At 63.3% G+C, this 26,652-nt stretch overlaps 1 protein-coding gene across 5 annotated transcripts; it reads left to right on the top strand.

Annotated features, from left to right (window-relative positions):
* Positions 1–583: 583 nt before the first annotated feature.
* CAPN15 (calpain 15) lies at positions 584–25,386 on the top strand. Of its 5 annotated transcripts, none has more exons than XM_086691741.1 (13): positions 585–1,057; positions 9,757–10,052; positions 18,330–19,803; positions 20,608–20,816; positions 20,892–21,075; positions 21,162–21,385; positions 22,068–22,193; positions 22,265–22,417; positions 22,836–22,997; positions 23,083–23,315; positions 23,411–23,577; positions 23,658–23,836; positions 23,988–24,127. In XM_086691741.1, the coding sequence occupies exons 2-13, from the start codon at positions 9,871–9,873 to the stop codon at positions 23,995–23,997; spliced, it is 3,303 nt and encodes a 1,100-aa protein (XP_086547867.1). In that variant the 5' UTR covers positions 585–1,057; positions 9,757–9,870; the 3' UTR covers positions 23,998–24,127. The 5 variants fall into 5 exon arrangements, 3 of the variants coding, with proteins under 3 accessions (XP_086547867.1, XP_086547866.1, XP_086547868.1); XM_086691740.1 differs by having other exon boundaries at positions 593–1,057; positions 23,984–25,386; XR_015245350.1 differs by lacking the exon at positions 23,411–23,577 and having other exon boundaries at positions 584–1,057; positions 23,988–24,124.
* The last annotated feature ends 1,266 nt before the right edge of the window (positions 25,387–26,652 follow it).

Raw genomic sequence — 26,652 nt, 5'->3', positions numbered from 1 at the left:
AGCTCTTTTGTGAATGGTGGTGGCGGCAGCGGGGCGGGTGTGTTTAGAGGCCCCTGTGGAGCAACACTGGCTTCCCAGGTTTAGGGGTCTTCCTGTCAGGCACTAGCCTGAGCGCGCCGTGGGTGGTATCTCACTTCGTCCCCCTTCACCGAGAAGGAAACCGAGGCTCACAGAAGTAATGCGACCAAGTCACGCTGTAAGTGCCCAGGCCGTGTCTCCACCCAGGTCGGTCCCACCAAAACTGGAGCTTTTGACCACGAAGCCTTGAGAGGACCCGCGGAAGCAGACAAGTTGCAAAGAGAATTGCGGCGGATGGGAGGTAAGAGGGCTGGGGAGACCCTGGGAGGACGCCACGGAGGTCTGCGGGCCCCATGAAGACGGAGGGACCAGGGCCTAGTCGGGTGCTCCTCCAGACAGCCGCGGAAGCAACCACAGCACCACACCTGGGCCTGCAACGCATAGCCTGAAGTTCAGAGACCGGCGGGGTGGAAGTCCCGCCCCTTCCTCCAGCTCAGGGCATTCTGGGAGCAGCAGCGCAGTCCTCTCCTGGAAGGTTTCCTTCCGTCACTCCGAGCCAGACCCGACACGCAGCGCCGCCCGTGGCGCGGGTCTTGGCATTCTCCAGCGGTGCTGGCGGGCGGGGAGGCCCGGGAAGTCGGCGGGCCCCTGGACGGAGACGGTCGCAGCGGCTGTTGGCCAACACCCGAGGACTACAACTCCCGGCCTGCGTCGCGCACCGGCCACCTCCCCGAGCTTCCGTCCTGGCGGTGCCGCGCGGCCCTGTGGGAGCGGTAGTCCGCTCGCGCGATTCACAGCGCCGCGTGCGCCCCGGGCGCGCCGTAGCCGCGGGGCCCCGGCCGGGCGCTACGCTACGGAGGCGGCGTAGGGCGGGCGCCGGACGCGGGCCGGGTCGGGGCCGGGCCGGCCGCGCGGTTGCTCCGCCGCTCAGCGCGGGAGGCCGGCGGCAGAAGTTGTGGATCGGCCGGCGCCGGCGAGCAGGCCTGGGGCCGCGCCGTCCGGGCCGCGGGGACTGAGGAGGCGTCGCCAGGTTGCGGAGGTGAGTCCGGCCGGGCCGGGCCGGGCTGGGTCGGGGGCGCGGCCTGGACCCCCGCCGGAGCCCGGGCCCGGCGGGCGGCGCCTTCCGAGCGCTGGCCGGAGCCCGAGCAGGGCTGGGGGCGCCGCCTGAGAGGGGAGCGCGCGCGGACCCGGGTCATCTGGGTCACTGGGAGACCAGCCCCGGGGTGCTGCGGACGCTGGAAGCGGCCTCAGCCCCTGCTGCCCTTGAGTGCCCTTATCTTCCAGGCCTGTCCTGATCCCGCTTGCATTAGGGGATGTGCCCCCTGCTGCCTCCCCGCATCCCTGCCCACAGCGCGTCTCCGGGCACTTCCCCGGGGGCGGCGCCCTCCGGCCACCCCACACTTCCTCTTTCTCTTGGTTTGGCTCTCCGGAGACAGGGAAGTTACAGGGGGTGGCCCCTGAGAACGTTTGCCAGGCCGCTGGCCACCCCTTCTCATACTGACCAGTGAACCCTTGTGTGGTCAAGTGGCCCTGACTGGCTCGGGGGCGCGCGGGGACGGGAGTGGGGGGGAGGGGCGCTTCATGCAGGAGAGTTTGTGACCGGACTGCAGGCGACAGGGCTCCTGGGCCACCAGGCCTGGGAGGGCAGACAGGCCCAGCTGAGCCTGCACTCCTCCCTGAGCCCCTCGTCGGCCAGGTCTAGTGGGCTGTGCCATGTCCGTGACCCCCTCCATCCCCCCAGAGACTGGGCTAGAGCAGGAGGGGGAAGTCACTGCATCCCTCCACTTCTGACTTTCTCAGATGTGAGCAGAGAGTTTCCCTGGTCTGACTCACAGAAAGAGGGCCCCAGACAGGCAGGGGGCCACACTCAGCCTGGCCTCAGGTCGGGCACATCTTACTTTCTGCTCCCAGAAGGAGCACTTCTCTCCCTTCCCTTCCGCCTCTAAAATCTCTCTGAGTTGATTCTGGGCCGACGGGCCGGTGACCTCGTGACCTCCCGAGAGCCAGGTTTAAGCCCTGCAGAGTCCGGGGCTCAGCGATAACACTGCCAGGCTGGGACCCCCGATCTCGGGTCCTGCGTCTTTGCTCTGGGTCCCCTGCCCTTCACCCAGCTCTCCGGGCCCCTGTCCCGGGTGGCTCCCTGGTAAGTCCTGCTTTCAGATGAGCAGACTGAGGCCAAGGGGCCCAGGGGGCTGCACATCCAGGTCTCCAACCCGTGAGGCTGCCTTTGTACCTCCTGGTTCCATGGCCTGTTACATTTGCGGCAGTTGGAAAGAGTATTCTGCCCTGAAATCCCTCGAAGACCGCAGGTGTCTTTTCTGGACCCACGGTGGGTGAAGAGCCCCAGGGGGTAGCCACCCACAGGCTTGCATTCGCGGCTGTTGGACACACAGCAGCCTCTGCCTACCCCCCACGTCCCCCACCCCGCCGTGTACCTCAGGCACGGGAGGGTGTGGTCAAACAAACTGGTTAGGCTTTTTGAAGAACCAGGAAGCCCCGGTGACTGGTCACGTGTGTCCATGAATGTCTTGGGTTGCTGCTCTCCCCCGGAGTGTGAGGCTGCAGTGAGAGGCCCACATCAGAGTGGGGACAGGCATGGGGTGCCTTGGGTGGCTTCCTCATCAGATTTTCAAAGCCTGGGCCGGCGTCCCAAGCAGGGACACTCCGGCTCCGGGCGTCCGGAACGAGCTCTGGGGTCACTCAGCCCTGGTCCTGCTCTCCCCTCCTACCTGGGCTGCCAGCACCTCCTCAGTGCTCCATTCCTCTGGTCCCGCCCTGCACCCCATTATTCAGCACCAGCACCCCGGGAATGTCCCAGAGCAGGACTGTGATCGTGTCTGTCGCCCAATGTCTTGTGCAGAGCTCCTCGGCATGGACTCAGACTCCCCCACCTTCTTCCCTTCCCGCTCTGCCGAGAACACCCAGGAAGCCTGTGCCGGGCTCCGACTCCACCTCTCGGGCCCTGTCTCTGGCTCCTTGTGCGCATGCGGGCCCTTGGTGCTCAGCGGTGTCCCGTCCACACCGAGTAGGTGCTCCCTGAGCTGCTTGCTCCCCAGCTGCTTGCTGGCAGGTAGCTCCAGGCCTCCCAGGGGAGTACAGAATGGCACCCCACAACGTTTTGCGGGATTAAGAGTGGCCTTGCTGGCTTCCACCCTCTGTGAACGAAGGTTGGGCTGCTTCCGTCTCTCAGGCTTAGAGACCTGCCCAGCCACACCCCATCATTCTGTGGGTCCCTGCAGGGTCGGAGTAGGGGCTTGGCAGACAGCTGTGTGAATGCCGCCAGGACGGGGCCGGCTGGGTGCAGGGGGCCAGGGGCCGGGGGCTGTGGGAGGACAGAGGGCTGTCCTGGCCCAGCACAGACACCCCAGGAGGGGCCGCTTGGGAAGTCAGTGACTCCGTCCCTTCCACAAGGACTAGTCTGGGTACCAGGGGTGGATTTGCAGGAGATGGGAGTGGGACACATGGTGGCTGTTCCGTGCCCTGTTTCTCTTGCTTCTGCATGCTTGAGGGGAGCTTTGTCCCCACCTCCCTGGTGGCCAGGCTGAAGGACGTGCCTGGACGGTGCTGTGAGGTAGTCAGGGAGGAGAGCGGGTGGATAGCTGCTGCCCAGCGGTGTCACGTGTGTCTGTCCAGAGGAGGCCTTCACTGCAGCCCCTACCCACCCCTGCTGTCACAGCCCGGACCTGAGGCGGAGGGGGTTCGTTCTGGAGCTCCATCTCCCGGCATCCACACTTCTCCAAAACGTTGCCCTTTGCAATTAAATTCACCTTGAACTCCAGGACCGTCTGCCCTGGCCTGATAGTCCCCTCCCTCCACTTAACAGGGAGGTGGTACGTTCTGGAACCCTGCCGTTCGGGAACGGTGGCTGCAGGGAGGCCTGAGCTCCTGGGGCCTAGGCTGCACGGCTCCCCGACTCCCCGACTCACCTTCTTCCTCCCTTAAAGTGAGCTTCAGGCTAGGTGTCCCCACGGCCCCGCGAAACCTGTGCTGCTGTGAGGCCAGACGCTACCAGGCCTCCCTAGCCAAGGAAGGCGCCCCAAGTGAGGGGGTACATCTGGTGCTTTTTCTTTCCCTGTAGAACATATCATCTGACATTAAGCAATATTGAACCTGTGCACTAAGAAACTGCGACCCTGAGAACGTCCCTGTTCCTCTGACAACAGCGTTTTGGAATGTGTACCCTTTCTCATGATGCGCAGCTGAGGTGGTGTAAGCCTCCACAGACTCAAGGATGCTCAGTGACCCCCTCCCCTCCGTGCAGGCAGCCCCGAGACCCCCGTGCGTGAGTGCGTCTGTCTGGAGAGGCCCTCCTCTCCTCTCCCCGGTCACTGGCTGCCTGTTTCCCTGTGACGAGCAGAGGTGCTCCATGTGCCCCGGCGCCAGGACCTGACTGATGTGGACAAGTCCAGAAATGCCGACGAGCGTGACCGCCATCCTGTAGTTCCCTCAGGCGGCAGCTCCTGGTCCCGAGGGCAAGGGTTTGGGACAGAGTATTGTTCCTTTCAAGTTTGATAACAGGAAGTGCTAGGTACCCTTTCGGGGCCCACGACCTTCACCCTGCACCTGGCTCTCTGAGCTCAGCAGGCTGGTGACGTCACCTCCCAGGGCACAGTGGCCTGCGAAGCAGGTGGGGGAGACCGGCCTTGTGTTTGCCTAAGGGCAACAGAGGTCTGGTGGAGGAGGCCACAGCGAGGCGGAGTCTGGGCCCTTCTGGCCTGAAGGACCGAGCAGGCCGCCAGCGCCCCTCCCCACCGCGGTCATCCTGTACCAAGGAGCACAGAGCTGCACATGGTTGCCCCGTCGGTGGGTAGAGTGGCCGGTGGTGCTGGGGTCCGAGTCCAGGTGAATCTCCGTAGCTGGCAGGCTGCTGGCCTGGAGCCCTGCCCACTTGGGCACCTTTCTCTGGCAGCCCCTGTCCCCTGAGGACTCAGGATCTTCAACAGCCCCATCTGCCACCCTGGCTGGCCCATGGAGTTGAGGGGTCTTGAAGCAGGCAGCAAGGGGCTGGTGAGCCACGCAGCTGTCCTGGAGCCCCTAGCCTTCTCTGGGTAAGGGACAGATGGAGCTTCTAAAGGGACCTAGTCCCTCAGCCACCAACCTTGGAAGCATTGTCCTGCTCCCTGGCACGTCAGGGTCTAGCACAGCAGGGGACTCCATCAATTTGCTGCAATGACAAATAAATACATAAATCAATGTCCCATATTTATGACTGCGCAGGACCCAACTTTTGGCCCCAGTACTCTTTAAAAAATATGTCGAGACAACTCCATGATCGTACTTAAAAATAGAGACCTCTGAGACCCTTTCTGGACGCCGCCCCTAAAATTGCAAGTGCTTCTTCAGGGATGAGGTGTCCACCAGGCTCCCATCTGGACGTTTTCCTCAGGGAACCGTCCGGATGGCATACAGCCTGGACAATGAGGGTTGTTCCTTGTCCAGGCCCACGTGCCCAGGGTAAGACAGCCTTCGTGTGACCCTGGCCCGGGGGTGAGAGGCAGAGCCTGGACGGAGTGGACTCTGGCTCGTGCTGATAAGCCTGGGGGTGGGTGTGCAGGCCCAGGGCCAGAGTCCAGAACCTTCCAGGAAAGGGAGTGCCCTCCGGGTGGATGTACCGCCGGCAAGCCTGCTGTCACGGAGCCTTCCCTCTGCGTGGAGGGTCTGGCACCTGAAGCGCTGGGAGGGCCCCGTCCCAAGGGCTGTGGGTGCGTCTGGGCCACAGGGCTCGTGTGCAGTGCAGGCAACCCCTCGCCCTGCCCAGAGAGAGCTTGGCTCTCGGGGCCACCTTGCATCAGGGCGTGCTGCAGGGAACCCCTACTGGCCTGGTGGTCCAGTCCCGACTCCGGCACCCTGGCGGGATGGGCCTTGAGGGAGAGTGCTGTCCTCTCAGTCCTGGGGTACAGGGAGGTCAAAGTCTGGCTCTCCCCAGGGCGGGTCTGGCCCAATTGCACTCAGGCTGTGGGGGTGCTGAATGCCCGGTTTCGTGTCTGCTGTGTGCGATTCTGGGCTTCAGCAGGGTGGCTGCTCCCCCGTGTCCCTCCACCCCTGCCAGCAGGCCGCTCCCCCCCGTGCCCCCTCCGTTCTCCTCCCCCAGCTAGCTGCTCCCCCCATGCCTCCCTGTGCCCGCCTCCCCCGTGCCCCCCCAGCAGGCTGCTCCCCCTGTGCCCACCCCCGTGGGCCTGTCCTGGGGCTGACCTCAGGCGGCCTGTCAGGGTTGCTGTGGTTCTCACCATTATTGCGGGACTGGGAGGTACATGTAGACTTGCTCCCTGGGACACCTGGGTGGGGGTGTTGAGGAGCTGGGACACAAAGTTCGCCTTCTCACCCGGGGAGAACTAGCACAACTCGGGGAGCATGTGCAGCGTGGACATAGTCGTGGTGCTGCGTGTGTGGGGAGGGGCTTGGGCGAGGAGTGTGCATACGGAAAGAGGCATCGTTAGGCAGCATACAGCTGTGTGGAACCCGGGTCGTTGTCACACGGGGCTAAGGGACCCAGGAGCACAGGACACAGTGGGCCGTAAACACCCCGATTGGCTCCTGGGGTGTGACCCGTACTGTGTATTCACCCCCCCACCCCCCAACCGTGGCTTTTACTTGCCCGTAGGCTTCTCGGTTGACAAGTCATGGTGACCCCTGCAGGGTGGGTGGCCCCTGCTGGGTGTCACCTGGGTGAACTCTCACTTGGCGGAAGCAGCTCACCTGACCCCTGCACCTCAGCACTCCACCCCTACTCTCCCCGCCCTGCGCCTGCTGAAGTCTCAGTGCTCACCCTCTCAGAGGGCCCAAGGGGCAGGGGAGGTGGGTGGGGGGACAGAGTAGTCCTCATCTAGCCCTTCTCGTGCTGGTCCGTCTGGGCGGGTCGTGCCCTGCCAGGCGCACGCCTCACCCCCCTCGCTGGGGGACAGGCCGCTCAGCCCCTGCTGGTCAGCACCTCAGAACGGAGACTGCAGCCCTACCTCCGGGCTTCCATGAGGCCGGATCTAGGCCGCTGCCCCGTTTAAATCTAGGGCAGCGGCTCCCGAACAAGGCCGAGGGGGCCCGGGTGGTTTGTCAGGCTGCGGGCAGGGCTTTGCCCTCGGCGCCACGTTGCCAACCAAGCACGCTGCCCTTTGCGCGTCGCGGGAGTCTGGCGCCACCACCGTGTGCGCTCTGGCTTCCCCCCCAGAGACGTGATGTTCATCGCGCTTGTCCTAAGGCACGGCAGCGGAAGGGGCGCCCTTCACGCACAGGGTTTGAGTGTTGTCGCTTGCCTGGCCCACGCGGGCAGCTGACGGGTGTTTGCTGAATGAGCGAAGATGCAGGAGGTGTGGATGTGTGGCCTGTGTCCACTCTTTCGCCTGGGTGAGGGCTCTGCCCACCCAGCAGGCCCTGCAGGAGAGGAGGGCGGCGTGATGCCCGTCACCTGGGGTCGGGGTGTGCTCTGCCCCACAGGAGGCCCTCCCCCGGGTTTCGTCTTAAGGGGCAGGGCCTGTGGAACAGGGTGTGGAAATGTCCCCATGCCTGGTTGTTCTGGTGCGGAGCCAGCGTGAGAGTCCGGGACTGACCAGCCTCCCTGGCGGAATTTCCCGCACGTCACCCCGCGCAGGTGGCACTCTCGGGTTAGCACGGGGCTGGTGGCCATTCCCCAGGGGGCCTCACTCTACCAGGACGCTCCTTCGTGGGGTCTCACTACCCCCAGTGGGGCCAAGATGGGGGATGGGATGCAGGGTGCCGTCCTCCCTGGCGGTCCCAGAGAGGCCCTCTGGAGCCAGCTGCTCTCTGGGGAGCATTTCCCCTTGCAGGGCACCCCTTGTCTTGAGCCCCTGGGGAGAGGGACCCTGTGCTGCCTCTGCCCTGCCAGGAGACGCTGGGCTGCTACCACATAGCCCACCCCAGATGGGGCCTGAAGGGTCCCAGTTCCCCGAAGACATGTCAGGAGGCTGGTGCTCAGGGAGCCACGTGCAGGGCTCCCTGAGCGACCGGGACAGGCCTAAGCGTTCACCTCCCTGCTGCCGAAGACCTGTTCTGGGCCTTACTGAGGAGCCGGTGGGTCCTCGACGGTGCTTCGGTGCTTCGGACAGCATGCCCAGCCTGTGCGAGGCCCTTGAGACCTCTTCCTTCCGGGCAGAGTCACATCCCCCTGGGAAGCCTGGGGCCACACCCTCACTCTGCTTGGGGGCTGGTTTCTCCTCAGCTCTGCCTGCCTCGGGTGCATCTGGTGCTGGCACTGACTCAGGGCAGGTGGCACGGTCCACCCCGCGCCGGCCCTCTGCTCTCCCGGGGGGCACAGGCAGAGCTCTTGGTCAGGGACCCCCCAAGCCCTGGAGCCAAGCCTGAGCGTCTGCGGTCCCTCAAGTGCATATGGCCCCACCTCAGGCCCCTCTGCCCCGGATTTGGCTGTGAAAGGTGGGTCAGAAATACTCGGGCCCTTCCTAGGAGGGGCTCCCGCGTGGACTGGAGTCCAGGGGGCTGTTCTGATTGTTCGGGGTCTGACTCGAGCTCGTCTCGTCCACACGAAGGGGCGCCATCACAGCGGAGTCCGAGGATCTCGCCTGGAATCGTATCACTAGCTCACACGTGGTTTTACCTCAATTTCACGCCGACGCAGGGACAGTTAGGACGTGTCGGATTACATAAGATGCATCTTTCAGAGTCCTTCCATGTGTTTTACCTTCCTCACACGGCTGCCGGGCGACTGGAAAGGGCATCTGTGGCTCGTGCGGCCCCTGTGGGTCGGTGCCCGCAGACATTCCTTCATGGATGGGGCGGGATGGTGTCGGTGTTGCAGGCCACGGGGTCTCTGCCTCCCAGAATCTGCTCTGGCGGTGCCCCGTGGGGAGGCCCGAGTGGTGGGGGCTGGCGCTGCTCTGTCCCACCCACGTCCCCATCCCTCCAAGGCAAGGCTGTGCACAGGACCCGGGTGATCTGGCTGGAGCTCTCATGGGGCAGGGGACCCAAACTTCTCCCGGCCCTGGCCTCCAGAGCCGCGTATGTGCTGCTGGTCACTCTCGGCTCGGGGAGCCTCTGGCCCCACCCACGTACCCTGTCCCCATGGCCCTCTAGAGCCTGGGCGCCCACTGGCCTGCACTGCACAGAGGCCTCCCCCGGTCCCACCCCAGCCGCCGGCCCCCTGGGGGCTGGGCTCCTTGACCCCAAGCCTCATTGGAACTTGCCTTGTTTGGAACAAGCCTCGAGGTCTCTCCCTCGTCCCATGGGGCGTCAGACAGCCTCCCCTGAGTGCAGGCCGTCTCTGCCAGAGTCCCCTTGTCTTCCTGGGCCCTTGGGGTCCGTCTGGCCTGGGAGGCTCACCCTCAGGAAGGCTCCGCAGAAGCAGGTGGATCGAGTCCGCTTGCCTCTGCCGGGCCACATGGGTCCTTGGTGCCCCCTCCCGAAGGCCGTCCCTCGGGCTGCCCAGCTCCACTGCGCACACTTCCTCACTCCTCTGCTTTCCGCCTGATGCCCCTCAGGCCTTGTCTCTACAATACAGCGTGATCCTGTGACTTCTTTCTCCCTGAGGGTGGGGCCCTCTGAAGACCACATGCCCAACCCCCCCCCCCCCCCCGGGGGGCAGGTGATGGGCTGTGGTCGGTCGTCAGGAGCGGAGCAGGGGCGCTGGTGGTGGGGTGGGGGTCCTGGGTCCCCGAGGTCGCTTGTGCCCCGGGGAGCCTCCCCAGGCTTTGGGGGTTCATTCCCGTGAGTCATGCTGTTTCTCCTCTTTCTCTTTATTCTCTCTGTGTTTATTTCTGTCGTGTGACTGACCAGCCCGGCCGCCCTGTCTCCGGCGTGGGCGCTGTCCTCCCTCCATGCTCCACCTCACCCGCTGCCGGCCGCGTGTGACCAGGCCCGGGTCTCAGCGCGGCCGCCACCGCGGGGGCCATGGGGAGCTCCGCCTCCTCGCTGGCCACCGAGACCGAGTCGGACCACGGCTTCCCCGGGGGACCGCCTTACCCTGGGCCCCCTGCAGCAGCCGGCTGGTGTAGGAGCGGCCCCGGGGGGCCTGTCTGGGGTGGTGCCCTGGTCACCCGGCAGCACCCGTCCCCGCGTCCCCGGGCCCGAAGGTAAGAGGGTGGGGAGGGGAGGGCCCGGGGGCGGGAGTGCTGTTGTGTCAGAGTGACCCTTCCTGGGCAGGGGGCGGGGGCGGGGGGGGGGTGTCCTGTTTCTGAGAATCCTCTGGCAAGTCGCTTCCCCCACAAGGCCCGAGACTTGAGAGGCTCTTGGAGAAAACCTGGGGCGCCAGCCCTCCCCCTACACGTGCAGCGTGGGTCTGGGCCTGGCTGGCTGGTGTAGTTGGGACAGGGACTGTGTGGCCTGCTTGCCAGGTACAGGGCTTGCTCTGCTGCTCCTCCTGCCGTGGTGCCCCTGCCCAGGCAGGCCTTCACATGCCAGCCCAAGCCAGCTGCGGGCACGACCGGGCTCCGCCCAGGTTTCTCCGCCGAGGCCGCCCATTGAGTCACCTGGGTACCCTTCCCCAGGAGTTCTGGGGTGACTGGTGGGGAGCAGCCTGGGCGCTGTGCCCACTGCTCAGGTCTCAGCGGGGACTGGGCTCAGATGGCCCACCCCTGACTTTGGCCCCTCCTGTGGCCTCGCTGGAGAGGGGAGCCTCGTGCTCAGCAGGCACTCAGGGTACCTCCAGTGGTAGCCCCTGCTCTCTTGTGACTCCCGCCAGTGGCGGCACACCTTCGCTCAGGCACCTGCCATGCTGCGTGCTCACTCTGCAGGACAGTCTTCTGGTGTCTGGACCCCAGGCCTGTTCTGGGGTCACCGGCTAGGTGGATAGTAGACAGGGTCCTGACGGATCTCCCTTCTGGAATGGCACTGGAGGCCCCTGCAGGGTGCTGGAGAAGTGAGCCCAGCCGGTGGCGGCATCTGGCCGTCTTACCTAAGTTACCCCGGTGGCAGGAGGCACTGGGCCTGGTGGCCCAGTGAGCGACAGGAGGAGTTTCCTCTGTTCCCTCGTCACGGTATTGGTGACGCACGGGTAGACATCTGTGTGTGTCTACTTGCGTGCCCTCAAATTCACCCCCTTGTAAGCGTGCAGCTGCCTGGCTTTGGACGTCCATAGAGTTGTGCTTCCAGGTCTCTGAGCCCCCGGGGACCCTGCCCATTTGCCACCCTTCCCCGGGCAGCCATCCTGCCTCCTGCCTGTACATTTGCCTTTTCGAGAAATTTCATACCAGTGGAATCGTATAACTTTTGCATCTGGCTTCTGTCACCGAGTGTGACTTCCTCAGGGTCTGTCCACGTGACAGTGGGTGTCAGGGCTTCATTCCTTTTTGTGGCTGAATAATAAATACCCCCTTGTACGGACGGACCCCGTCCTGTTGTATCCGTTTCTCAGTTAACAGATACTTGGTTGTTTCCACTTGGTTTTCACGGATCGTGTAGCCGTGAGCATTCACGTACAAGCGTTTGTGCAGACACACGTTTTCCTTTCTCTTGGGCGGGGACCCAGGGCTACAGCTGCCGAGGGTCACTGTAAGTTTGCCCGACTTCCTGAGACAGCTCCAGCCTGTGTTCCACAGCGCTGTACTGTTGTGCGTCCCTACCAGTGACGGGGGGGAGGGTTCTAGCTTCTCCCCGCCCTGGCCAACACTTGTGACCATCTGCCTGGTTGAATCCAGACACCCTGGCGGGTGCGGGGCACTATCCCCATGTGGTTTGGTTTGCGTCTTCCCGACCGATGACGTGGGGCATCTCCCCGTGTGACCCGTCTGTCCACACGCTTTTCACAAATGCCCACTTCCTTCCTTCCTGGGGGTAATTCCTTACTGGGTCCTGGGGCGGGGGCCGGCCGAAAGGAGCAGCAGGCCAGGTGTGGGCCCTGCACACCACACCCCAGCGTGCTGAGGGACACATGTGCCCGTCAGACTTTGGATCCTGGCGCACGCTGCCGAACCGAGTCAACCTTTTTCATTCTGGCCTCCTGCCAGGCTCTTCCCCTGGGCTGGGGCACCGGCGGCTCCTCCTGTTGCCCCCTGCAGCCAGCCAGACCCGGGGCAGTCGCTGTGTGCCCTTGCGAGCAGCAGGCGAAGCAGGAGGAGTTGACAGACGCCCCGACTGCGGATGAGAAACGGTCGGGGGGAGCTGCACCAGGCAGATGGCCGGAAATGGGGCAGAAAGGCAGGTGCCCACGCCCAACCACCCCTCAGGACCCTTCCCCACACGCACACCTGGACGCGCGCACACACGCATTGGGCGCTCTGCCAGTCTGGAGGGCGCCCTTCACTGAAGAGCCTCCGTGTCTGGGCACGCTGTCTCCTTGGCCGGGACCGTCCCGTTGCACCGGCTTCCCTGTAACCCACCGCCAGGCCTTGGGAGCTTCTCACCTTAATCCATAAGCAGTGGCCGAGGGCATCGTCTCCTGCAAGCCCTGGGAACACAGAAATGAGGAGGATGACCCCAGAGGAGGGCACCTAGGCCTGCCTCGAGACCTCGGGTCAGGGGTTCTGTGGTCACGGCCAGTGGGGCATCCAGACCTTTTGGCGTGGCCTGCCCAGGACCCTAACAGCCTCAGGTCTGGCGGCTTCACTGAGGGCCTTGAGTGTGGACACCACTTACCACTCTCAACTGTCTGGGGAGGAAAGGCATCCCCCCAGGGCTGTGCTGCACCCTGCGCTGGTGACCACTAGCGTCCGTGTTCCTGCAAACGTGCGTGTCCTGGGTACTAGGGGGAGCTTACAGTGTGCCCCCAGAGGAACTCCGTAGCCTCCCTTTTGAATTGGAACCGGGTGCCGGCGACTCCCGGAAGACTGAGGGCACGGTGGGCATTTGGAGTTGGGATTTTCTGGACAAGTGCCTCAGTTTCCCATTGACTTGGCCTTCTGTTGTAAGGAGTAACTCAAGTCTTTCCATGGGCAGCTGGCTCCTCCCAAGACACAACTCAGCCCGTGTCCTGAACTGTGTGGTGTCGTGGCGCTCGGGTGCGCTTTGTGTTGGAGTCTGGCTTGGCTCCGGGTCCCGACGCCGTTGCTTCCTCCCAGGCTGCTTGGGTGCTCTGGCCTCTCTGAGTGTCTTGTGAGCCCTCAGCTCCTACCCGGGCCCTGCGTCACATCGGGGCGACCTGGGGTTCTGGGGTTGTGGAGTTGGAGGTGACCTGAGGGAGGTGAGGGCCAGGGGCCTCTGGTCAGCAGGTCACTGACCTCTGAGCCACTTCTCAGCCTGCCCAGTGACCCCGAGATGTGGGCTGCAGGGGTCAGTGAGGGAGCACAGTGCCCTCACCACTGCCTGTCCTGGGAACCCCCGTGCCACTGCCGCCATCCCCAGGGCCGCCCCTGCACAGGGCTAAATTTGAGTTTCGGGCACTACTTTGATTTAACCCTTTCTGAACCCCAGACAGAACCTTCCTGGTGTGCTTTGTCCACCACGATGGCTACAAAACCTGCCGCGTGCCGCCAGTGTCCCCAGGTGCTGGCCAGGACCAACAGACACCATACCTCAAGTTTAGCTGGGCCCAGGTGGGAGACTGGCCAGCTGGCAGATTAGGAGGGCAAACGGGAATTGGGCCCCCTCCCTCCCCATGCTGTCCTTGCTTAGAGCATCTAGGACCCCCAGAGCCCTGGATCCAAGGGCAGATGTGTCCTAGAACAGGTGTCATCTCCCCTTCCTGCACCAGGGCCAGGGGCTTTTCTTTGGAGACCCCACTCGGGAGTGGACGGTCTCCAGAGTGTCACATTAGCTCTGGTGGCCCCCGCGACCAAGCCAGGTGAGGTGTGCGGGGTGAGTGACCGTGCCCTGATCCTGGAGCTGGGGTGAAAGCAGCCTAGGACTTAACCCATGCTTGTGTGCGTGTCTCTGGGCACACACTGTGACCCACACCCTGACTGTGGACCCTTCTCTGAGTGGGGAACAGTGTGGGGGAGGGCCCAGTGGTCTCCAGGAAGATTTCTTAGGCTTTTTGTAGCACGGAAGCCAAGGCCAAAGCTCGTGTGCCCCTCTCTGCTGGTGCTGAGTGCCTGTACTGAGCCCAGCCTGGCACCCATGCACCCCACCGCCCGTCTGTCTGCTTGGGCACTGCCATCTGTGGGCAAGGCTGTGTTGGCTCCTGAGCCTCGGCCACACAGGCTGGGAAGGTGGCTTCACAGAGTTTGCCCTGGGCCCTGAGAAACTTTCCTGTTGCTTGGGTTTTTTTTTTTGTTTTGTTTTTTTGTGTTTTTTTGAAGAGGCAACTTTTCTTTCTTCCTGAACCAAAAGGTTTTGGCATAAACAGCATCAGAAGCACGGGCTTCATGCCTTGTAAAGAACAATTGATTTTTCCGCCAGGCAGAAGAGCTACAATCGGTGAGGAGACTGTGTGTCATGGAGTGTAGATGCCCCCTTGCACCCAGATTAGCCCTTGAGAAGCAGGTGGAAGGGCTCTCTCCGCCCCCAGGCATTGACCCATCTGAGGCGGCAGAGGAGCGGGGAGCACCCTGCCCCCCCCCACCCCCGCACTGCCCTCCAGCGCTACTAGACCCATACACGCACACGCCACAGCCCAGCCGCTGGGAGGTGCTGTGTCCTCTGTGGCCACTGCACCTGGCATCTGGGGCACACGGCCGTGCCTGCAGGCTGCCCCCTCGGGACGAGGGACAGGGGCTCCAGGCAGGGTGCGGTGCACTGTGAGTGTAGCCAGCCCTGCAGCCACCCGTCCTGGGAGGGGCACGGGATCCCTCGGGTCTGGGCACTGCCAGCACTTCGGGATAAGCTGCTGGTGGAAGGGGCTCTCCCCTTTCTCCCGCCTCCTTTGACCTTGAACACCTCCCCCGGGATGCCCCTGGGCTGGCCAGCTCCCCACCACAACCCCACGGGACTGCCAGCTGCGGGTGGGCCTCACCGGGCGTGGCCCCCGCAGCTTGGGCGTGTGCCACGGGAGGGCAGGTTCTCACAGTGCCGTGGGGCCAGGCAGGGCGGGCCTGCGGTGGTGTGGGTTGGTAGTGAGCAGGTGAGTGGGCAGTGCCCAGCCCCTCAGGATACAGCCTCCCCTCCCTTGACCCAGCGGGTGAGCCTGGACCACTGCTAGGCTGTTTTTCGCAGTCAGATGTCTGCCCAGGGTCCCCAGAGAGACCAAAGAAGTAGCTGGGCTGGGGGAGCCAGCCTTTGGCCCTGAGTGGGCGTGACCCCCAGTCACTTAGGCCCTCCCCTTGAGTTCTTTTTTTTTTTTTTTTTTTTTTTTTTGAGATGAAATTCATACAATATCAAGTAACCATTTCAGAGTGAATGACCAGTGGCATTTAGTACATTCACACTGTGTGTGCCCATCACCTCTACCCAGTCCCCGGACTTCATCACCTCGGTGCTCCTTAAGAAGCTGTCCCCAGCCCTTGGGGGCCACCACACTTCTTACTGCCTCTGGGTCTCCCGTTGTGAAGATTTCCTGTAAATGGACTCCTACAACGTGCAGTCTTTTGTGCTTCTGTGTTTGTTTTCTCTCACTTAGCTCCATGTGTTCATGGTTCATCCACATTGCTGCCTGTGTCGGAATTTCATTCTTTCTTAGGGCCGAATAACAGTGCACAGTTCGTTTACCTGTTTATTCACTGACGGGCCTTTGAGTTGTTTCCACCTTTGACTGTCGTGAATAGATCTGCTCTGAGTATGTGTGTGCGTGCTGGGGTACCAGTTGTCATTTGTTGGGGGTGCACACCCAGGAGAGGAATTGCTGGGTCAGGTGGTAATTGTCACGTGCTGAGGGCTGCCTCCGCATTCCCGCTGGCGATGCGGCGACGGGTTCTCTCTTCTCCGGTGCCTGTGGGTCCTTGTTGTCGTCTGCACTGTGGATTCCGGCCAGCCATCATGTGCCTCTCGGGGGCTTCGGTTTGCCTTTTCCTGGTGGCCAGTGATGTTGAGCATCTTTCCACAGGCTTCCATAGCCACTTGTGTGTCCTCTTTGGAGAAATGTCCGTTCACATCCTTTGACCATTTTTAAAACAGATTTTTTGTTGTTATTCACTTACAGGAGTTATTTATATTTCCTGGATGCAAAACCCTTGTCAGACACGTTTGCAAATATTCTCTCTCGTTTTTATGAGTGATCTTTTCACTTGTCCAGCTGTGCCCTTTGAAGCATGGAAGCTGTTCATTCTAAGTCCGATTTTCCCCTTATTGGCCTGTGCTTTTAGTGTCGTAACTGGCCCATTGTCAAATTCAAGGTCACAGAATTTTATCTTTTTTTCTTTCTTTATTTTATTTTTTATTTAAGTAGGCATTATGCCCAGTGTGGGGCTCAAACTCACAACCCTGAGATCAGAAGTTGTATGTTCTACTGACTGAGCCAGCCAGGCGCCCCTCAGGGTCCCAAAAATTTACTTGGGTTTTTTTTGTAGGAGTTTTATAGTTCTCACTCCTACATTTAGGTCATTGATCCATTTGGAGTTACTGGTGTGAGGTAAGGGCCCAACTTCATTGTTTAGTGCTTAGATCCTGCTATCCCAGCACCATTTGTTGAAAAAACTGCCCTCAACCTGAGCGGCCTTGGCACCCTTATCTAAAATCATTTGACGAGGGGTGCTCAGCTGGCTCAGTTGGCAGAGCATGTGACCCTTGATCTCGGGGTTGTGAGTTTAAGCCCCACATTGTGTGTGGAGCCTACTTAAAAAATAAGAAGTTTCTGGGGCGCCTGGGTGGCGCAGTCGGTTAAGCGTCCGACTTCAGCCAGGTCACGATCTCGAGGTCCGGGAGTTCGAGCCCCGCGTCAGGCTCTGGGCTGATGGCTCAGAGCCTGGAGCCTGTTTCCGATTCTGTGTCTCCCTCTCTCTCTGCCCCTCCCCCGTTCATGCTCTGTCTCTCTCTGTCCCAAAAATAAATAAACGTTGAAAAAAAAAAAATTAAAAAAAAAAAAAAAAGTTTTGACCATATGTGTGAGGGTGTTTTCCAGACTGCTCACTTCTGTCCTATTGGTCACACAGACCATATGTAGATACATGCTTTGTCCTTGTCTTGAGTTCTTTTGCAAGATTGTTTTGGCTAGTTGAGGGGAGGGGGGTGTCCTTGCAGTTTGATATGAATTTTAGAATCAGGTTTTTCCATTCCTGCAAAAAAGAAAAGAAAAATGGGATTTTGATTGGGCTTGCATTGAATCTGATTTTATCAATCACTTGGGAATTACTGTCATTGTAACCGTATGAAGTCTTACGGTCGAGGGGATGTCTTTCCATTCCTTCATGTCTTCTGTGATTTCTTTCAGTGACGTTTTGTACTTTTCAAGGTACAAGTCTCTCCTCCTTAGTTAAATGTATCCTTAGATATTTCATTGTTTTGGATGAAGTGGTATTGCTCTCCTAAGCTCTTGCTGGCCTAGAAACCCAGCTGACGCTTGTGTGTCAATCTCGTGCCCTGTAACATTGCTGAATTCATTTATCAGCTCTGGTGGTTTCTCTTTTTAATGTTTATTTATTTTTAAGAGAGAGAGTGCGCGCATGAGCAGGGGAGCGGCGGGGGTGGGGGTGGGGGGGTGCAGGTGGCAGAGGATCCCAAGCAGTGTGAGGCAAGATCGGAGCTGAAGGTACGGAGCTGAAGTCGGTCACTCAACGAACTCAACCACCCAGGCGCCCCAACTCTAGTATATTTTTTTTTTTTTCATTTTTTTTTCAATGTTTTTTATTTATTTTTGGGACAGAGAGAGAGACAGAGCATGAACGGGGGAGGGGCAGAGAGAGAGGGAGACACAGAATCGGAAACAGGCTCCAGGCTCCGAGCCATCAGCCCAGAGCCTGACGCGGGGCTCGAACTCCCGGACCGCGAGATCGTGACCTGGCTGAAGTCGGACGCTTAACCGACTGCGCCACCCAGGCGCCCCAACTCTAGTATATTTTTTGTGGATTCTTGGGATTTCTGCAAATAGAGGTAGTGTTACTTCTTCCTTTCCAGTTGGATGCCTCTTACCTCTTTTTCCTGCCTAACTGCTCTGGTTGAGACTCGAGTACAATGCTGACCAGCAGTGCTGAGCCCCTGGTCTTGGGAGGAAAGCACTCAGCGTGTCACCTCTGGGTGTGATGTTCGCTGTAGATTTTTGAGGATGCCCTTTTTCCCGTCCAGGAAGTTCACTCATACTCTCTCCTGGAACTGGCTAAAGACTGCCCGCCTCCCCAGCAGAGCGCCGTGGCCACTAGGGTAGCGTGTCTTGACCCCGTTGCTCTGTCCCCACAGGTCTGCCCCTCCAGAAGGGGTCTGAGGACAGACCTGTGAGGTCGCTTGGAGGCCTTGAGGGCTCCTGACTCCTCAGAATCCTCGAGCCCCTCATAGGCTGCGCTCATGGGGCCGATGTCTGTTACAGCCCAGAAGGACACAGACCCTGCGGCTCAACCCCTTTGTCCCAGGTGGACACTCGGGCCTGCACTGATCAGGACCTTCCCTTGCAGCCACACGCACTCTCCTGGGTCCATGGCCGCGATTGGGGAGTGGTCCTGTGTGCGCTGCACCTTCCTGAACCCAGCCGGACAGCGCCAGTGCTCCATCTGTGAGGCCCCCCGGCACAAGCCTGACCTCGACCACATCCTCCGGCTCAGCGTGGAGGAGCAGAAATGGCCCTGCGCCCGCTGCACGTTCCGGAACTTCCTGGGCAAGGAGACCTGCGAGGTGTGCGGCTTTGCCCCAGAGCCTGTGCCCGGCACGTCCCTGCTGCCCATCATCAATGGGGTCCTGGCGGAGCCCAGGGGCAGCTGCAAGGAGGAAGCCGGCCCCGTGCGGACGGTGGGGCTGGCGGCCTCAGAGCCAGCTCGGGGGCGGCCCGAGGAGGAGGAGGAGGAGGAGGAAGAGGAGTTAGAGGAGGAGGAGCAGGAGAGGGCAGCAGAGCCTGGGAGTGGCTGGGCCTGCCAGCGATGCACACTGCACAACACGCCCGTGGCCAGCTCCTGCTCGGCCTGCGGAGGCCCCCGGAAACTCTCGCTGCCCAGAATCCCTCCCGAGGCCCTGGTGGTCCCCGAGATCGTGGCCCCCGCCGGCTTCCACGTCATACCTGCCCCACCCCAGCCCGGGGAAGGTGCCGAAGCTGACCCTCCCTCTGCCACCGACCAGGAGCCCCCCCGGGTGCCGTCCTTCAGTCCTTTCTCGCCCACCCTGCAGAACAACCCTGTGCCTCGCAGCCGCCGCGAGGTTCCCCCCCAGCTGCAGCCACTGGTGCCTGAGGCCACCCAGCCCTCACCCACTGCCGGCTCCAAGGGGCCCCCCCAGGGCCCAGGGCGGACCGCAGCCGGGGCCTCCCGCTTGGCAGAGCTGCTGTCAAGCAAAAGGCTGAGCATGCTGGAGGAGGAGGCCACTGAGGGTGGCCCTGCGCCGCACCGGTGTGGCTCCTGCTCTGTGCCCGGCCCCGCGAGCCCTGCCCGCTGCGAGGCCTGCGGTGCTGTGCCGGGCAGCGACGTCATTGACCTGGCTGGAGACACTGTGCGCTACAAGCCAGCCAGCCCCTCCAGCCCCGACTTCACCACCTGGTCATGCGCCAAGTGCACACTTCGGAACCCCACGGCAGCCCCCAGATGCACCGCGTGCGGCTGCTCCAAGCTGCATGGCTTCCAGGAGCACGGTGAGCCCCCCACCCGCTGCCCCGACTGCAGCGCCGAGAAGTCCGGTCCCTGCTCAGCCCACAAGGCCAGCTGCCCGGTTCTCGTGGGGCCGCCCGAGCGCCCAGGCCAGTGGGCCTGCCCTGCCTGCACTCTGCTCAACACGCCCAGGGCCAAGCACTGTGCCGCCTGTCACACGCCCCAGCTCCTGGTGGCCCAGCGCCGGGGCGTCGCGCCCCTGAGGCGCAGGGAGAGCATGCACGTGGAGAAGCGGCGGCAGACCGATGAGGGCGAGGCCAAGGCCCTCTGGGAAAACATCGTGGCCTTCTGCCGGGAGGTGAGCGCCCTGCTGATGGTGGCCCCGCTCCGGGTCTGGCACTCTGCTTCCACAGACGTCTCCTCTTTGTGGCGCCCCCCCACCCCCACCCCCCGCCCCGTCCCCCGACCAAGGTGTCTGCACCTTCTGTCCTTTCTGGGTGGTCCTCCTCTGGCCGGAGGGACAGCACCAGCACTCTCTTCCCCAAGCTCTGTGCACCAGCCTGGTCTCCTACCCCTTGCCCTTTGATCTGTCTACGCATGAGGGTCTGTACTCCTGACCCTTCTCGGCTGTGATTTCCCGTAGATGGTGAAGCCACGGGGAGGTGGGGACACAGGTGCAGGCTTCTTGCCACAGGCAGGCCTGGTGCCTCCTCCAGCCAGGGAGACCCTGCGGAAACTCGGGGTTGGGACACTTCCTCACTCTCTTCTGCCCTTGTAGCTGTGGGGGTCCTGAGTCCAGGGGAGCATTGCCCCCCACGTCACTTGGAGGGACTGTCTGTCCCCCCTCAGGTTGCTGCCCCCATCACTGCCAGCAGCCCACCCTGACAGCCTGTCTGGGGGTTTGTGCCCTGGCTTCCCCATCCCAGGTTCTCCGCACCCCCATGCCTGCCATCCCTGTAACTTCCAGGCTGGGGATGTGCAGTGTCCCCCGTGTCCACATGGCGTGGTGTGGCTCACACAAAGCCTTGGCCAGGACCTCCAGATCGGTCAGGGTGGCTGCACATACCCACCCTCTTGCTTCTGGGGCTCAGGCAGCATCTTTAGAGTGCTGGCTCTGGCCTCAGCCAGGAGGAGACTGAGTGTGAGGCCATGGCCCTTGCAGAACAGTGTGAACTTCGTGGATGACAGCTTCCCCCCTGGGCCCAAGTCTGTGGGCTTCCCCGCGGGGGACAGCGTCCAGCAGCGTGTGCGGCAGTGGCTGCGGCCCCACGAGATCAACTGCTCCGTCTCCAGGGACCACAACGCCTCGTGGTCCGTGTTCCACACTCTCCGGCCCTCGGACATCCTGCAGGGGCTGCTGGGGAACTGCTGGTGAGCGGGGCGCCCACAGGGGGCTGGGCGGCGGAAGGCCCAGTGTGCTCACAGCAAGGCCCTGGTTCCGTACAGGTTCCTGAGCGCTCTGGCCGTGCTGGCCGAGCGGCCTGACCTGGTCGAGCGGGTGATGGTCACACGCAGCCTGTGTGCAGAGGGCGCCTACCAGGTGCGGCTCTGCAAGGACGGCACGTGGACGACAGTGCTGGTGGACGACATGCTACCCTGCGACGAGGCCGGCTTCCTCCTCTTCTCCCAGGTGGCGGGACGGGGGGGGGGGGCCTGGGGCGGGCATCATGGGTCTCGGCGGGCGCCAGGCCTCTCGACTCCAGCCCCTCCCTGTAGGCTCAGCGGAAGCAGCTGTGGGTGGCGCTCATCGAGAAGGCGCTGGCCAAGCTGCACGGCTCCTACTTCGCCCTCCAGGCGGGGCGCGCCATCGAAGGCCTGGCCACGCTCACCGGTGCCCCCTGTGAGAGCCTGGCGCTGCAGGTCAGCTCCACTAACCCCCGCGAGGAGCCCGTTGACACTGACCTCATCTGGGCCAAAATGCTGAGTTCTAAGGAGGCTGGGTAAGAGGGGCGGGCGCTGTGGCGGTCAGCGGCGTTGGGAGGAGAGGCGAGACAAGGGGACGGCCAGGCCGGGGCCTGGAGCGGTGGGAGAACCGGGACACGCGCCCTCTGGCCCACACCCTGCACCTCAAGTTCGCCAGCATCTCTTACGGCAGGCAGGATGCTGCCCATTGGCCTGACCTGGAAGGCCTCATCCTGAGTTGGGCCTCTGGTGACTGCCAGGGCCCACTCGGAGCCACATGGAGAGAGAGCCCCACGGAGGCACCTGGTGGGAGTGGGGTTTCCCTTCTAAGACCTGGCACGCGCTGGCCAGTGTGTCTGTGGGAAGGGCTCAGAACCTTAGGCCTGGGAGAGACGGCTTTGTGCTCTCGGCTGATAGTGGGCAGTATTGCTGCCCTCCGAGGGCCACAGCCCGGAGCCGGCAGGACCAGCCAGCCTCAGGAGGCTTGTGGGGACTGGAGCCCAAGGCCTCTGAGCTCCTGGACCACAGTGGAGGGGGCTGGGCCAGCAATTTCCCGAGTCCCCTGTGTCTCATGAGGGTCCCACAGGCAGGACCTCCCTCCCCCCACCCCTGCTACCTTCCGCTCTCCTCCTATCCCCCCACCCACTGGGGGGCAGGGCCAGCAGAGAGGCTCCTGCTTACTAAGGGCCCCCAGTCGCTGAGGCTGCTCTGCCCGTGCAGGTTCCTCATGGGTGCCTCCTGTGGTGGGGGTAACATGAAGGTGGACGATGCCACGTACGAGAGCCTGGGCCTGCGTCCCCGCCACGCCTACTCCATTCTAGATGTCCGGGACGTCCAGGGCTCCAGGTAGGGGCCGGGTGGATGTGTGGTGGAGGCGGTGGGGGCACGGCCATGGCCCTCAGCCCTGTGGTCCGCAGGCTCCTGCGTCTCCGGAACCCGTGGGGCCGCTTCTCCTGGAACGGCAGCTGGTCCGATGAGTGGCCGCACTGGCCAGGGCACCTGCGCAGCGAGCTCATGCCACATGGGAGCAGCGAAGGCGTCTTCTGGATGGAGTACAGCGACTTCATCAGGTACCCAGACGCTGCAGGCAGGCCCCATGGCAGCCCCTGTGCTCCAGCCACCTTCACCTTACTCACCTGATCTCTCTGCCCCAGTTGACCCATTGTGTGGTGCCCTGCCCTGGGGACCCCACCTGCCCTTCCCGACAGCTTGGGGGGGGGGAGGGGGGGGAGGGCATTCCAGAATCCAGCTCGGCACAGGATCAGTGAGGGAGGGGCTTGTATTGCCAGGGCTGGGCCTCCTCCTCCTCCTCCCCCCTTCATCATGCTCAGGGCTGGGGACCCCTGGTGGTGTCCAGGGGCAACAGGCCAGGACCAGGGCTTCCCGACCCTGGTCCCAGGAGATGCCCCTGGGGCCTGGGGCAGGGAGTGGAGACGGTGCAGAAGTGCCTGCACCCGAGCGCAGCAGAGCTGTCCTCTCGCTGCCCAGGTACTTCGACTCCGTGGACATCTGCAAGGTGCACTCGGACTGGCAGGAGGCGCGTGTGCAGGGCTGCTTCCCCAGCTCTGCCAGCGGGCCCGTGGGGGTGACTGCTCTCACGGTGCTGGAGCGCGCGTCCCTGGAGTTTGCCCTCTTCCAGGAAGGCAGCAGGTGGGCGGGGCCCTGGGCTGGCGGTGGGCGGGGCCGGAGGTGGGCGGGGCGACTCCCCTGACCGCAGCCCCACCTCTGGCCGTAGGCGCGCCGACTCGGGGGACAGCCACTTGCTGGACCTGTGCGTGTTGGTGTTCCGCGCGTCCTTCGGCAGCGGTGGCCGCCTGAGCCTGGGCCGCCTGCTGGCCCACAGCAAGCGCGCGGTCAAGAAGTTTGTCAACTGCGACGTGATGCTGGAGCCCGGCGAGTACGCTGTGGTGTGCTGTGCCTTCAACCACTGGAGCCCCGCCACGCCGGGACCCCCAGCCGGCTCGCAGGGTAAGTCCCATCCCGCCGCCCCCCACCCGCAGGGAGGGCCGCGCTGTGCCCCCCCCGCCTCCCCCACTCACGCCCCCAACTCCCGCCCCCCACAGCCTCCAGCCCCTCGGCGGGAGTCCCGCGCTGCGCCCCGCAGCCGCCCGGCCACGTGCTGGCCGTGTACAGCTCCAGGCTGGTCATGGTGGAGCCCGTGGAGGCCCAGCCGACCACGCTGGCCGACGCCATCATTCTGCTCACGGAGAGCCGGGGCGAGCGGCACGAGGTGGGCCGGCGGGCGGGGTCCTGGGTGGGGGGAGGAGGGGAGGCCCCGTCCCAGCCCACTCTGTACCGTCTGCTGTCCAGGGACGCGAGGGCATGACCTGCTACTACCTGACGCACGGCTGGGCAGGGCTCATCGTGGTAGTGGAGAACCGGCATCCCAAGTCCTACTTGCACGTGCAGTGTGACTGCTCCGACAGCTTCAACGTGGTGTCCACGCGCGGCAGCCTGCGCACCCAGGACAGCGTGCCCCCCCTGCACAGGTGGGCACCGCCCGGGCCCGGCTGCCTCCTCGACCCCGCCCCCTGCCCGCCCCGCTTCCTCTGCCTTCACTGGCCCCTTCCCCGGGTGGGCACCGGCCCCACCCCTCACCCCACCCCACCCCCATCCTCACCGGCCCCCTCCCCCAGGCAGGTCCTGGTGATCCTGTCCCAGCTGGAGGGCAACGCAGGCTTCTCCATCACCCACCGCCTGGCACACCGCAAAGCCGCCCAGGCTTTCCTCAGTGACTGGACGGCCTCCAGGGGCACCCACAGCCCCCCTCTCACGCCGGAAGTCGCTGGCCTGCATGGCCCCCGGCCTCTGTGACCACCCCACCTTCCCAGCCCCCACGTGCACTTTATGAGGGAGACCCCAACAGAGGCCGCTTGAACCAGAATCTCAGGACCCCGCCCAGGGAGCCACTAGCTGCAGTAGCTTCCCCTAGGCCTTCCTCCCTGCCCCTTCCTCCTGCCCAGGGCCTCCCAGCTACCAAGCAGAATACCTCGAACCTGCCTCTGGCACAAGGGGCCTGTACGCCGGCCCCTCTGACCGGCCACCTCCAGGTCGGGTTCAGACTGCCAGGGCCAAACCAAGGTGAGGCTTCTCTTCCCTGGGGGCCTGGGGCCTCCTGCCTGGGTGAGGCAGCCAGGGGCACTGTTCCCAGAACCAGATCTGGGCAGGTCAGAAGCCAGGACCCCAGGGTGAGAGCGGGGATCGCTCCCGTGTAGGGGTCAGAGACTGGGACTCCAGGCTGAGCAGGGACCACCTTCCTCTGTGGGGGTGAGGACAGGGACCACCCCTCATGGGACATGAGATCAGGAGCCTTCTCGCCTCAGCTTACCCCCAGAGCACATTTCCCTGCCCTCCAGCCCCCACAAGGCAAGCAGGGGTCCTTGGAGTCCCAGCAGTGTGTCCCCGGAGGCAGGTGCCTGGCGACCGTGGGCTCAGGGCCAGGGATGGGGAAGGTCCCAGCTGCCCCTCTGGCGACACTATGCAATTCCTGGAGCGCCTGCCAGGATCGAAGCCATGCCCCGGGGGCTGGAGGTCAGGGCCTCCCGGTCAGGGTCCAGCCAGGCCCAGGTCCCGCCCTGCTGTTTGGTGTCCGCATCCCTGGCAGGCTCCCTGTCTAGGCACATGTAGGGCCCGGCGGCCCCTCCCTGCTCCTCCCCCACCTCAGAAGCCCAGGGAGCTGAGCTGCCGCTTGGCCACCCGGCCGTCCTCCCTTGAGGTTGCTGTCAGGCCAGAGAGCTGCAGTTGCCCGCAGACATCTGAGGCCAGCTTCCTGGGGGCCCCACCCAGCCTCGGTGTCCTGCAGCTCCCAGTCAGCGGGCAGCCCTGGGGGCCTTTTACACCTGGAGAAACACCGGGAGGCAGTCCACTCCCCTTTTACTCTGAGCTGTGAATATTTTTAACCCTGTATATATGGCCAGCTCTTCTGACACAGAGACTATTTTACCAATTGTCAGTCCCCATCCCTGTAGGATGGCTCTCCATGGGTGTTTCCAGACTCAGGCTCCAATGGACCAAATAAAAATGTTTTGTTTTGTAACAACGCCTGCTCGTCTGTCTGCTGCCCCTGCCAGGGTCCCTGGCCCCTCCCCTCCCTGTGCAGGCAGGGCTGTGCCGAGGGGCACCAGCCTGCCCGGTGGCAGCACCTCACTTGAGGGGGGCTTGCCAGCTGCCTGCACGTCGGAAGGGCTGGGGCTGGGGGTCCGGGCAGGGCAGAGGCTTGGGGCAGACCTTGGGGCTGCCACGGTCAGCAGGCGGATCCCACGCATACAGCACACCCTGCCACGGTCAGCAGACCGGTCCCCACGCACACAGGACAGTACTTTTCCCTGTGGAATCTGCTTCCAGGGGTTCCGTCTGAACCCGTCAGGCTCGTTAGGCGGGAGCAGATGGAGTGAGGGGCTGCACTGGGAGAAAAGTTTCCGTCTGGGACGGCAGCTGTCCTGCTCCTGCTCGGCCCCGGCCAGCCCACGTCCCCTCCTGCCCATCCTGGGAGGCCCCATCCCCGTGTCTCAGGTGGCGGGCCGAGGCGGGCGTGCCGAGTGGCTCACCGGGCTGCAGTTTGCACAGCGGGGGCCGCCCCCCCACACACACACCCAGAGGCTGCGGTGGGGGGGGGGGGGGCTGCACAGGCCGGTGCTCGGGCGGGTGTAAGAGGCCTGTCACAGGCCAGCCTATCGAATGTGAAAGCAATTAAAGCCACCAGCAGTGTTCGCTCCGGGCGGGCCTCGGGCAGCGGGGCAGCTGCCACAACACATCTCACGGGCGCCCTGCTCCACCGCGGCTGCGCCGGTCACACTGGGCCTCGTCCTGTGGGGTGGGGGCCCAGGCGCGTCCACCTTGAGTTGGCACGGGGCTGGCCCTGTCACCCCTGAGGTGTCCCAGCATCCTGGGCCACGTCCCTCCCTGGGACAACCCAGGAAGCAAGACGTGAGGACAGCGGGCTCCTGACATCCTTGGGTCCCGCCAGGCCGCAGTCTCCACACGAGGCCGGAGTTGGGGGGGGCTGCTGTGTGCCCACCCCCTCCCCTAGAACCCCAGTGTGCACGGGAGGAGGCTCTAGCAGGGAGGGGGTGGTAGAAAGAGGGGCCACGTGGCCCCAGCCTGAAAGGGCACACGGTGTCTGGGAAGGAGTTGGGGGACCCCATAGTCCAGACCCTTAGTTTTGATTCAGGAGCTCACAGGAGGTGCTGGAAGGGGGTCGAGGTGGGCGCTTGGCCAGGATCAGGGGTGTGGACTTAGCCACCAAGCCCTTGGCCGTGGCTGGCCTCACCTGGACCCCAGGGCCACCAAAATGGGGATCGGGCGC

The sequence above is a fragment of the Puma concolor genome, chromosome E3 (assembly GCF_028749965.1).
Source record: "Puma concolor isolate L17-30 chromosome E3, mPumCon1.1.hap2, whole genome shotgun sequence".
In the NCBI taxonomy this organism is placed as follows: domain Eukaryota; kingdom Metazoa; phylum Chordata; class Mammalia; order Carnivora; family Felidae; genus Puma; species Puma concolor.
The sequence above is the reverse complement of the archived record's forward strand: the minus strand, read 5'-3'. Positions and strand labels throughout refer to the sequence as shown.

What these genes read in the sequence shown, in the direction of transcription:
- CAPN15 (XM_086691740.1), top strand. Translation starts at nt 9,871, where the DNA reads ATGGGGAGCTCCGCCTCCTCGCTGGCCACCGAGACCGAGTCGGACCAC. An exon ending in GCTTCCTCCTCTTCTCCCAG is followed by an intron (nt 21,076 to 21,161) that starts GTGGCGGGACGG and finishes CCCTCCCTGTAG; the next exon opens with GCTCAGCGGAAGCAGCTGTG. An exon ending in GCCGGGGCGAGCGGCACGAG is followed by an intron (nt 23,578 to 23,657) that starts GTGGGCCGGCGG and finishes TCTGCTGTCCAG; the next exon opens with GGACGCGAGGGCATGACCTG.